The sequence below is a fragment of the Asparagus officinalis genome, chromosome 1, assembly GCF_001876935.1.
Source record: "Asparagus officinalis chromosome 1, Aspof.V1, whole genome shotgun sequence".
In the NCBI taxonomy this organism is placed as follows: Eukaryota; Viridiplantae; Streptophyta; class Magnoliopsida; order Asparagales; family Asparagaceae; genus Asparagus; species Asparagus officinalis.
This window is the reverse complement of record NC_033794.1, coordinates 14322815-14335275: the sequence shown is the minus strand read 5'-3', so window position 1 is coordinate 14335275 and position 12461 is coordinate 14322815. Positions and strand designations below refer to the sequence as shown.

General features: G+C 36.3%; 1 protein-coding gene and 1 pseudogene across 2 annotated transcripts; one reads left to right on the top strand and one right to left on the bottom strand.

Annotated features, from left to right (window-relative positions):
- On the top strand, positions 238-6393 carry LOC109851054 (protein PHOSPHATE STARVATION RESPONSE 1-like). 2 transcript variants are annotated; one of them, XM_020421177.1, is made up of 8 exons: positions 238-355; positions 1031-1576; positions 2256-2463; positions 2565-2641; positions 2743-2782; positions 3027-3084; positions 4224-4293; positions 5677-6393. In XM_020421177.1, exons 2-8 carry the CDS (start codon positions 1136-1138, stop codon positions 6007-6009), a joined length of 1227 nt encoding a protein of 408 aa, XP_020276766.1. In that variant the 5' UTR covers positions 238-355; positions 1031-1135; the 3' UTR covers positions 6010-6393. The 2 variants fall into 2 exon arrangements, with proteins under 2 accessions (XP_020276766.1, XP_020276762.1); XM_020421173.1 differs by having other exon boundaries at positions 1028-1576.
- Positions 7259-10056, bottom strand: LOC109830918 (annotated as a pseudogene).

Below are 12461 nucleotides of genomic sequence, written 5' to 3'. Positions count from 1 at the left end.
AGACCCTGACATATGTGCATACTGCTCTTTAAAATTTATTGGACTAGAGAAAAATTATGTAATATATGTAAAGAATTATTAGCTATATGCGATTTCCAAGATTTGAGGGACCATAACAATTATTGATGTAAGGGACTAATATCTAAAAAAACCCATGAATAAATGGCCCCACCATCAAGGGGATGAGTAAAGATAAAAAGTAAGACAGGGGGCGTATATGTAAATCTATGACAAGATTCGCAAAAGATCTTACGAATCCCACACCTTCATCCACCCTCTTCCACCTCTCCCCGCATTTACCTCTCGTCCCCCAATTCCCAGTTCCTTCACCCGCTCTCTAGGGTTTTGAATTCAGGTAAAAAAAAAACCCTAAAATTTCCCCTTCTCTCCACGATTTTTATCTAATTTTTTTTACTTCTTTCTTGTTCTTCTCCTCTCAAATTCTTTCAAGATTTTGTGATCAGGTACCTCGTTAGTGCTTGGACTATCGTTCTGAAATTTGATTTGATTTTTTATTGGGTTTGTTTTATTATTGATACAAAGGCAGGATTTTTAACGCAGTAGCTGCAAAAAGAATCAAACTTTTATTTTCGGCACGTTTGATTTGAGTAACGAGTTTATATTACTTGTGAAACTTTGTTCTGTATAATTGATATGGACATCTGGCAGTTGAAATCTTGTAAATAGATCTCATCTCATATTAATCCTGCATATTATGTTTCTTTCTATTATTTCAAGTAAAAAAAAGGCTTACTCGTGAAGTTTGGGTCATATTACGTTGCTTGTGTTAGTTTATTGATTGAGAATCTTTTTTTTTTTTGCTTATTTTTTATGATCATTTTGCTCGAAGAGGTATCCTGGTACATGCAAACCATGACTACCTCTAATTTAATTTCAGATAATGCATTCAGCATAACTCAATGTGGAAAAATGATTCATTCAAATGTGGATTTATTTAAAAAAATTTATTATAGTGTGTTACATTTATCATAACTCGAGGTCTGATTGGTGTCATTACTGTTGTCAGCAGATATGAAACTACCAAATTGCGCAGCAATTTCTTGACTTGCTTCAACCATAGTTATCCTGTTCATCCGACCACTTCCCGAGCTTTCGGGTTTTCAACAGGTTTTTGATGGGAAGAGAGATGGGAAGCAATAATATGGCCCATCCTTACGCTTCCCTTTTCTCCGATGATGCAGTTTGCGGACCTATGCTTTCATCAGCTCAAGGATATTCACCAGATTTTCATTTCCCTTCTATTCCACCTCAAGGGATGCCTTCGTTTGATCCTTCATTTATTTCTCACCCATCCGATGATGTTCTTCTGCCTTCAATGCATTCTCCATGTTTAGGGACACGTCAACCTTCAATAAGTTTTCCTAAAGAAAACAGCGAAAGTTGGTGCCCAGATTCTAGTCAATACATTCATTCTGGAGATGCTCAAATCCAAAGCATCTGCAATATGACCTCAGATGTCCCTCTTAGTCATGAAGAATGGCCAGAGTTCTCGGAAATTGATGATGATTTGCAAGCGCTTCTTAATATCACAGACACCACTGAACTTCAGCCTAAGGTACTTGCACTTACCAGAGTTTTTTTTTCTTTGTTGTTTTTGTCGGTTCATGGATGTCATGAGGAAATCCTTCCTTCTAGCTATTCTTTTTGTTAAAGTCAGTTTAGGCACATAATACTTAGCAGAATGGCCATTGCTTTAAGACAATTTGTGATATCTTTAACTCCTAGCTATTTTAAACCCTTTGCATGCTTTACATTGCCCTTATTCTCGTTCCTAAAGAGATTGAATAAAGAGAATAGGAAAAAACTGTTAACTCTAATTTGTAGTTATATGGCTAGCTCCTAACATCTATTTGTGAACTATGAAGTGGTGGTCATTTTTGGAGCAGCAATCAAGAACCATATAAATTGATATCAATCCATTTTAATAGAGAGATTGAATAAAGAGAATAGGAATAAACTGTAGGAAGGAATATGACTGCCATTCCATTTTAATTTTCTATCAGTTGTCCTCATCCTTTATTGTAATGGACTGATATCAATCCAAGTCTGATGGTTAGATAATTTCTTAATCCTTGTAATTTCAGCTCGAACCATATAAATTGATGTTTTATATAAGTTATCCATCCTGTGTTATGTTGTCAAGTGAGTTATAGAGTTCCTAAATGTGGTTGTAACTTGTAATGTGTTTTTTCAACTCATATTGTGACACGTGCGCCTTCTTTTTTGATGTATAGGCTTTATGTGTAGCAGACAACTCCCAGAAAGTTCCAGTCCAGAATAAGCAAGTACAGCAAGCCATTCCTTCTAATTCCGGGCAGCTTACTGTTGTCAGTAATCCTTCATCTTCTTGTACTGCTGGTGCAACCAAGAGCCGCATGAGATGGACTCCAGAACTCCATGATTCTTTTGTTGAAGCTGTTAATCAACTTGGTGGTAGTGAAAGTTGGTGGCGCTGATCTTTGAACCCATTTTCAATTTTTTATTTTTTTAATCATCAAGTTGTTACTGTCTTTTATTTGATTTTTTATTAATTTATTTCACAGAAGCTACTCCTAAAGGTGTGCTGAAGCTCATGAAAGTTGAAGGTTTAACCATATACCATGTGAAAAGCCATCTGCAGGTTTGTGTTCTAATTTTTTTTCTTGACTGAAACCTGTCATGTTTTTAATTTTGTGATTTTTAGTTAGTTCTTTTTTTTCCTTTTATGGTGGGGGATTGCAGAAATACAGAACAGTTCGGTACAGACCAGAATCTACTCAAGGTTTGTTTGTAAGCTTAGGCGGCACCTTTTTGTTTTCTTAAACTGTCCATGTTTTCTTACACTCCTATCATAAAACATATTTCTCAGAATGATACAAATTACGTTCCAAGTTCCCATCACCTTGTCCTCTATGCTTTGTGTATTTTTAAAATTTCATTCATTGTAAATATTGATACATTGATTACTAAATGCTTATTTCTATAATCTCTGTTGAACTTATTGTATTTTAATCTTTTTGGCACAGATAAATCAGAGGATGAGACTACTTCTGCTGAGAGAATTCCATCTGTAAGCCTAAAAAAGTGAGTTTACATTACTCAATGTTGAATTTCATTAAGAAAATCATGTATCTGGTCAGGTGTGTAAATTCTGGAATTTTTATGCATTTTTCTTTTTCTTTTTTCTTTCTTTCTCCCTCTTTTTTTGTATTGTTAGTTGTGATTTTCACTATAAAGTGTAGAAAATTATTTTCATCAACTTTACATGAAGTGAGACTATGCCTCCGTGGTAAGACCTTTCCCTGTTTGCACATAATGTTTAAGATTTGAGATTCATATTGATAAGTAGGGTTAGGATGAATTTTTTTTAAGAATTCTTAACCTTTCAAGTCAGTTACATGACTAGGTTTATGTGGTATCTTCTTTTATTCATCCATCTCTTGATTAAACAACATTGACATTTGACAGTAAGTAATACTTCTTTGTATTAGTTACTGTTTCAGAGTTGCACTCATTTTGAGTGCCTAGGATGTATGTCATTTATTGATGATAATATATTAATGAAATTAGAGAAGGAATTATTTCTAGAATAGTGACATTGAGAGAAAACTCTAAAGTAAGCGTCAATTAGAAATATGTAAAATATCTTTTTACCAGTACAAGTAGAAGCGAGGATGAAGTTCTCATCCATGATCAAGAAAGACCTAGAATGATATATTTGATACTTGTGTTCAATGACTCATAATCATTTATGATTGTAATATTGAGAAGTATGTTTTTCATAGAAGCAGTGGGAGTGCTTCTTTAGTAATGTTTGAGAAATAGGTTACCAATGACGGTGACAGGAATCTTATGTACAGGTAATTCCGGTCTGAACATGGTTAAAAGTTGGGGCTTGCGAATGGTATACATCATGAATAAATTTGAGAAGGAAATATTACCTTTGTTGGTATCTTTATTAGTTGTGCATCTCAATGTGGTGATTTATTCCATGGAAGGTCCAGTGCTTTATACAAGCTACTTGTATTTTCTTCTGCTTACGTTTTTCTTGAATTAGTAAATGCTTCCTTTCTTGAGCTTATATCAGGGCTTTGCCATCAATATATCAATCATTAATATTAACATGGAAAGCATTATCCGGTTATTTCAAACTACAGGATATACCACATGACTAATTTTACATAGTCCCATTAAATCACTTTGTGATCTTTTCTTGCTCCCAGGGATTTTGGGCTTTCTGAAGCATTGCGTATGCAGATGGAAGTGCAGAAGCAACTTCATGAGCAACTTGAGGTATTGCTTGAAGAGTTCACTCTGATGCATGCTTTAAATACATAATCATTTCTGTCTTTAGTAAATTGGATACAGGAGATCTTAGTTCCCAAAGATAAATCTCTTATTGGAGAGCTGTTGGTAATATTTAGCCTTTCTGCTTTTCCGGTTTTGAATGTATAATGCATCTCATCCTGCATTATATCATTTTACTTGATTCTTTACATCAACTTATGTTTTGGCCTGTAAACTGCCTTAAGTTCATTTTCATTCTCATCCGAAATCCCCGAGCGCGTGCTTCTGATTTTGTTTACTCTTCTCATTGTCCATTAGTTAGCAAAATGCATATATACCCTCGAATGTTTAAAATACGTTCTAAAGCATCCTTTTCGAATTGTACATACTTTCTACAGTTGATCCTTCAATCTGACATATCATATATCTTCAGTCATCGTATCTTTTCCACATTCTATCCCTTTTTGTTTCTCCTTTATATCCACTTTTGACGTGGCAGCAAGCTGTGGGCATTCCTGGCATCTAATCTATGCCTTTTATTGAAATAATAACTTATTCCTGGTAGTACCAAATTTCGCAGATAGAATTTGTTTGAAATCTATTAACCTATGCTTTGGCCTAGATACTACCTAAGTTTTCACACATCCAAAATCCACTAGCACGGCGCTGTTATTTTGGTCAGATTCTTTTCAATGTCCACCATGTGGACCGTAGTTAGCAAATGCATAATTGCTTATATACCCTCAACATTTAAAATGCACTCTTAAGGCATCCTTTTCAATTTCTACATGTATTCTATTGTTGACTCTTCAGTTTCACATACCATATGTCTTCGGTCATCAGAGTTTTGTCATTCTATCCATTTTTCTTCCTGTATTTACTTATGCTTTTGTGGTAAATTTCACAGAAACCCCAAAATCTTTGGTGGGGTGTTTCCCACAAAACCCCCATCAACTTTGTTTCTTCCACTAAACACCCAAAAGTTTCCTGCAAAACCCGAAACTGCAAGCTGTCTCAAACAACCCCCCAAAAATTTCAACTTTTCACACAAGACCCCAAAGTGTCTCTTGCAATTGGAGGACCTTATCCTTGGGCCAATTCTGTTCTTTCCTTGTTTCCTCCGGAGTTCTTCTCCTCTTGTGCTTAATTTTTTTTTCTTTTTTTTGGGGGGGGGGTGTTGGGAAAAGTTAAAAGTTTTGGGGTGTTATTTGAGACTGTAGTTTTGGGCTGGGAAAAGTTTTGGGAATTTAGTGGGGAAAACAAAATTTCAGGGGATTTCATGGGAAACACCGCAAAGTCTTTTTTTTGGGGGGTGAAATTTACTCTATGCTATTATCTACATTATCATTTATTCATGGTATCTGATCCAATTTTCTTTATCCATGACAGATACAGAGGAATTTACAGTTGAAGCTTGAAGAACAAGGGAGGTATCTTCAAAAGATGCTAGAACAGCAGTGCAAAGCTGATGGAGAAACACCAAAGACATCTTCAACATTGAACGCTGTTCACACCGCGACTTCAAATGTGATTTCTTCTGAAAAAGATGATTCTGAGCCAAGGAATGTGTCCATATCTTTAGAATCAAGAGAAAGCTCTCAACGAGTGGGAGACAAGCAGAATTTGCTCAAGATAGAATCTCATGCGGATCAAGAATTTGACCCTTTTGATGGGTCTCAATCTCCTCCCAAAAAGAGAGCCAAAGGTGATATGAGCATTTGATCCTTCACAGTGGCATTTATTTCGAGCAAGCTGCTGATAGTAGTAGGCAGGTTATTGTGCGGCGTGATCAAGTATTCTCGCATCAAGTTGATCATTGTGCCCAGCGAAAAGACTATGAATTGCAGAAGATTGATACTTCATGACTGCTTTTATAAAACTTTTATGCGTATATACTGGTGGTGGGATAAATTATTCCACCCAATTTAGTAGTACGAAAATTCGATGAAATTTATGACTTAGACTTGTTTTTTTGACAGTCGGTGGCAATTGGAGAAACCCGTATATGTACAAACTTGATGTGCCAACTCTTTTGTACTTGGAAGGTATCTGTTGATGCTATCATGAATTTTGGTTAAAATAAACAAAGAGAATTTGCTGATTCAATTTTTTGTATGTATCTGATCATTTTAAAAGCTTGTTCTTTGTGATATATGTCTTCATAATCGATTGGCGGTGATCAACTTGGTAACCAATAGCTTCATATTTCAGGAGCTGTAACTTGTTTCCATGTCAAATAACAGTTTGCTGCTGAATGTGATAACAAATTATACATTGATTTAACACAAGGAAAAAGGTAAAAGACTGGGAGGAAACTGGGCAATTGAATAATATAATAATTCTGAGTGAAATCTAGCTCATTAGTGCAAAAGGTCAAGGATCCGAATGAGAAGATTTTAGAATCAATATATAGCTAGCATGCCAAATTATGTCATAATTTAAATCAATGACAGACCACATGATTTGATATTTATGAACATGCATATAATAATTAGGTTCTTTTCGTTCCAAGAAAAAGGAATAACATACATTATAATACTAGTAATACTAAGAAGTGAAATACATGAACTATTATACCTTGCCTGAATCAGGCAATAACGAACAAAATGAATCGATAAACATACTACTGCTGGCTGTTTACCAAGAACACATACATCTGAAGTGGCTAGTACAAAATGCACCATTTAATTTGGATAGCACTCACTGGACAACTCATTTCCAGTGAGGATACATATCAGCACTTAGATTAAGCACGAGGAACTACAGTAAGTTCGTCTTATTACAGTCATTAGCAAAATGGAATTTTATTTCCCTGATATTGGTCTTGAATGCTGCTCACCATATCAAAAATTGCTGGCAAAATCCGTGTTTTCCCTAAGAGAATGGCTTCAAATTCGATCATTCTCCCTGAAGTACTCATTTTTTCCTTCCTCTGATGCTCATATACATTTAAGTAAATTCAAGAAACTGATCAGTGAACTGCATCAACAATCATCTTGCGTTACTTCAAAAGTGACAACCTGATATGCCGATAGCAAGCAGCTTGTAGCAGTGTAAGCGACAGAACGAAGATCCCTTGAATCCCATCTGCATACAGAAGGCATATCATCATTATAATTCTATCTCAATAAAGAAGACCATGTCAAATGATAAACAAGCAGTCTCTGTACCTGTTTCCTCTCTCCCATCTCAGGTTCTGCCGCCCATGATAAAAACGAAACAACATCCTTCCCCATCTAGTATAACAAGAAAATTAGCAAGTAATTAAGATTATTTATTCACATGACAAAGACAGACTATGACAGATGATAAATAGAGAGGACTGATGATACTTGTGCTTCGGTAGCAGGAGTGCCAACTTCATACTCGACAACGCCATCAATAAGCATTTTGTGCAAGGCGAAGGCCCTACCAGGGAAGTAAGGATTATAGTGCAGGCCCTCTCTAATCTAATTTTCATATAACACAGACAAAAACAACCATCCAAAGTTAGCATAAAAGCAACTGAGAGGAATGACGACTTTATTAATGAAGCGACGAAGCTGTATGATCAGACAGCAATGTTGCTTCTAGAATTTAGAAAGAACAACTCAACTATGAAACAAGTGGTTAAATTGACAAATTTTTTACAGCATATTAGCATGTTCAGTAGACATATTTTATTATGATTATACATTTCAGTTCAAATTTCTAACAATTGATGATAACAAATATTTACTAGATTTTAGTGGGTGTCTAGATTCTTTTGGAACCAATCAATTTATAACTGAAAAACGTATAGTCTCAGAGCACTTGATTCCAATAACTTTTTTTTTAATCATCCCTAAACCACTTGGATCTTGTTCCAGGCTTCGAAGTTTCACGGATCATGATTAACAAGAATTTGAACTCAAATATATTCTGGCAACGACGCAGTTGCACTAGGGGCATATGTATTACCCTACACATGAACATATGCACACGTAAGGACATGCATGAATCATGCATATATGTGCTGATCAATATGCCTACATGAGCCAAACAACACAAGCATGCAAAGCTGGTTTAGGTATGTCGAAAGACACAATGTCAATAAGTCAGTTATGATTTTTTCCTTGTTAGAATGCTGATGCATCTTTATACCAAACTAAACAAGATGACAGTATGGCCAAACTGAAGTTCATGAACAAAGATAACTAATCAAGGAGGGACATAAACACCCACAGGAAGGCACAGGAAGGGTCTTAAGGAGTCTGAAACCTGAAATACAAAAGCCTAAATTACATGGGTAACATGACTTCCCAACAAATGATATTTAGAAGTAAGGATATATAATATGATGCACTAATTCATTTTGCTTTTAAAGAAATGCAGGATCAGTTTTATGACATACTGCTTAAATTTTTTTGTCCATTGAGGGAATATGTTTTTGTATAGGTGTCATGCATATATACACATTCAAATTCGGCAAAAAAGTATTACCAAGACACCTGCAGGAGGATCACGGTAACCACTAAGAGTGCAAATGCACAGTTCTGCCCATTGCATCGTGCCTGAAAAACGAAAGAAATTAGAGTAAAAAACTTTTGGATAAAAAAAAGTTGAAATATTGTGTGCATCTATGATGATAGAGGGACAATTATCTTGAATGAATTATAAATAGTTTTATTACCTTGGTAATAAGGCTGAGATCTGGAGGATATGCACCTCCATTAGCAAACCTTGCCGCATGTTCATTTGCATATGGCTGAGGAAAACAATCACTCAATTTGCCTGGATGAGTGAACATTTAACCTTCATCATTTGGCCTATCAACCACCTCGATTTCAGCAGCCATAGCTTTCGTCTCCTCCTCTGCGTATGTCACACCAACAAGATCCCTATAAGATGTCAGCGACAATGAATGACAAAAGCATGCACTTGCTGTTGTACATGGTGACCTTGATCTTTGGCAGGTTCAATATATTAAAAAAGAGAAAATATGTATCAGGAAAATTGCCTCAAACTTGACATCCCCAAACAATATTGCGACATTAGAAAGACCCTTTATCTCAATTCCTGCCAGATACAAGGATCTGCCACATTTAGCCTTATGGGCAAGTAACCATCCTGTATTTTCTTAACCAACTGAATCCAGGTATATTTCGGTCTATCCCTCATCCAAAAAGCAGCTTCAACTATGATCCTATGACTCCTATCCAGTAAATATAGTCATACTGTACATATCATAGGGCACTAGAATGTCAACAAGTCTTGAACATGTAATGACAAGCAAATGCAGGTCACTTCATATAGATAAAATATATCTAAACCGGTACCCTTCTACCTCTAGGTGTTAAAAAATATGAAGAAAATTATCTTAAGATAAAAATATCTTAATAGCAGAAACTGTGCTTCATATTGTAGCGTAGAGTGAATTCCAGGTAGGCAAATGGTAGCACTAAGTATTATGGATTCTGGAACTTTATACCTCAAGAAAACTGTTACATTTTTCTAGTTATTCTCACATAGGGGGAAAAGAACAAATTATATTCTACTGAAAATGCATGCTCTGATAGTTATGATATATTCTCATGAGGCATGATCATGGGAACTAAGAATTCCTTTGTGAGGCCAACGATAGGTGGGACATGCTAAACCATGTTCAGCTTCATCAGCAGATGCTATAGTCGCAAAGCTCAAAATACCAGCACCTGCTCCCAACACTCTCAGTGACTTCATGTCAGCTGACTCAACACCCTCGTGCTTTTGGTTGAATATAATGGATAACCAGAAAGGCAATGCCTGCATATACTCGACAAATGGTGTTAGTATGCAGCTTGCCCATTAGTTATAACCCAAGTTGCACCAGTACGGGTTCAGGTGCAGGTAGGGGTGCAGGTATAGGACATGGCAAATTATAAAAGATCAGGTATGGGGACACGGTTGAAACGAACTCGACCCTTATCCAACAAGTTACAGATATGGAAGTGAAGCGTGAATACATATGCACGGAGTGTATGACGAGTGTTTTAAATTAAACATGCGTAGTATAATCGCGTACATGTCCAAATAAATATATGCATATATTTAAGGATTGTCCAAGAAGTGTCGGGTACGGGCACGGCTCTATATTAGAAGTACCCAAGTAACATAGGTTATGACTCTTCATCATTTCGCCATCACACTTTTATCAAACGGATCAGCACTTGCGACACATAGACAGTCAGAAGCCACCACACTCTTTTCTGGAATGGTGAAAAAGGCAGTGACTTTAGGATTTGAGGACTCCTTGTCCTACCCTCTTTATTAAACTGGTCAAGTTTCCTAAGAGTCCTCAACAATATTAATGTACAAAATTCCAAGACCCATCCACTTATTGAGATGGTATACTTTTTGGCTTTTCAAGAAATCAGGAGTTGAGAAATTAAAAAAAAAATAAGACGATAATTTAGAAATTGGTCAAAGTGAAGAGGTTATACACAGTTAAACTTTCAATATTTGGCTTTCACTTTTCAATTAACCGCTTCAACAAACTGCAATATAACAAAGCGAATAGATCAGACAATAAGATAGGTACCAGAGTACTGTAGATTTTCAGTGCAGAGGTTAGTAGTAAGTTCCCCAATGTCAATTTGTTGTTAATAATGAGGTAGACTGAGATCTATTATAGAAGGAAGCCTAAAGGTGCTTCTCTACATAATAAACTTCAGGTTCTGAGCCAGATTGACAACCTCATAGTTTCCATCGCCAGATTGCCTACAAACAAAGACAACATTGTGGTGGATGGCTTACCATTGACGGAATCCGAAACTGCTTATTCAAGAACTGGTGGATGGCTCTTCCAGCAGCCAGTCAGTTCTTTACCATGACAGGATCAAAATACATGGAGGTGAGCTCAGGTAGGAAAATCTTTTCATATACAAGAAAGAAGTTCAAATAGATGTAAAATTGTCAGTAACAAACATATGCTAATACCAAGCTCAAGGCATTCAAACATGCGACGACAACAACAACAACAACAAAACAGGGTCTTCATAAAACCTTTTCAGGTATACTTCCGTTCAATTCTACTACGGGTCATCTCCTTCGCTAAGTTAACAATTACCTTATCGTTCTTAATTGCCTTTTAGGTCAACCTCTACTCCTCTTTGTCCCCATAAGAATAACAATATCACCTCATCTTACAGCACATTTAGTGTGTCCTGTTGTACATGATCAAATCATCTTTATCGAATCTCTCGAATATGCATCATTCCTTTAAAATTTATATCAAAATGTGAAAATGGACATAACACATGTATACAAATTGTAATATTTTTAATAAGTTTGCATCAAACTGAATTCCAAAGCTGGACATAGAAAGAGACTGAAATTCACACTTTTCTTTCTATGAAAATAGTGTAAATGAAGTAACGTTGCTATCAGCATCACTGCTCAAAAATCAGAATTTACTTTGGCTCAATTTAAGAGAAGGTAGGAGTTCCCCTCAAAAAAATTATAAGGTGGGGGTTCATAATTTTTTTCATTAAAAACATAGAACAAAACTTCGAGCACGAAAATTTTGACACACTATTTTTTAGGGAGTCAATATGTCCGGACCACTTCCGCAGGTAGTTATATGCAAACTAACATTTAAGGGGGTTTTTAACATTTTATGCCATAAAAACCGATTTTTAAGACCAATCAGTGGAAGGACTTCACATGTTAGGCAAGAGTTTGGGCATGAGCAGAATCGGCCAGGCACCACCTCAGACAACATGCTCGCTCATCCCTAGCTCGAGGTCGGTCATCACAAACTCGGTCTTGAATCACACTGGTCATCACGATTTGAGCCCTGCTCAGTGCCTCATCGACCACAAAAAGATAAAAGATCAAACGTCTCCTCATGTGAGCTAGCAAAATTCTATCCTATTCACGTGAAGGCGCGAACAGTGATCATCATGTAATATTCTTTCCACGCCCTCTCGCGTCATCGTAACAATCTCGGTGCAATACCTATAAAAGGTAGTTCCAAGTTGGATATTGATCGAGAGATTGAATTGTTTATAATGTAAGTTTAAAGAGTCAATTGCAACTAGTGCTGCTAGCACATTTGGCAACAGATCAAGTCAAATAATGGGTTGCACCCAGTGGGTCCCCCGCCTTATGACACATCAGTTAGGAGCAGCATGTAGAGTTCGGCCAGTGACAAAGAGACAAATGGCGAAGGGACA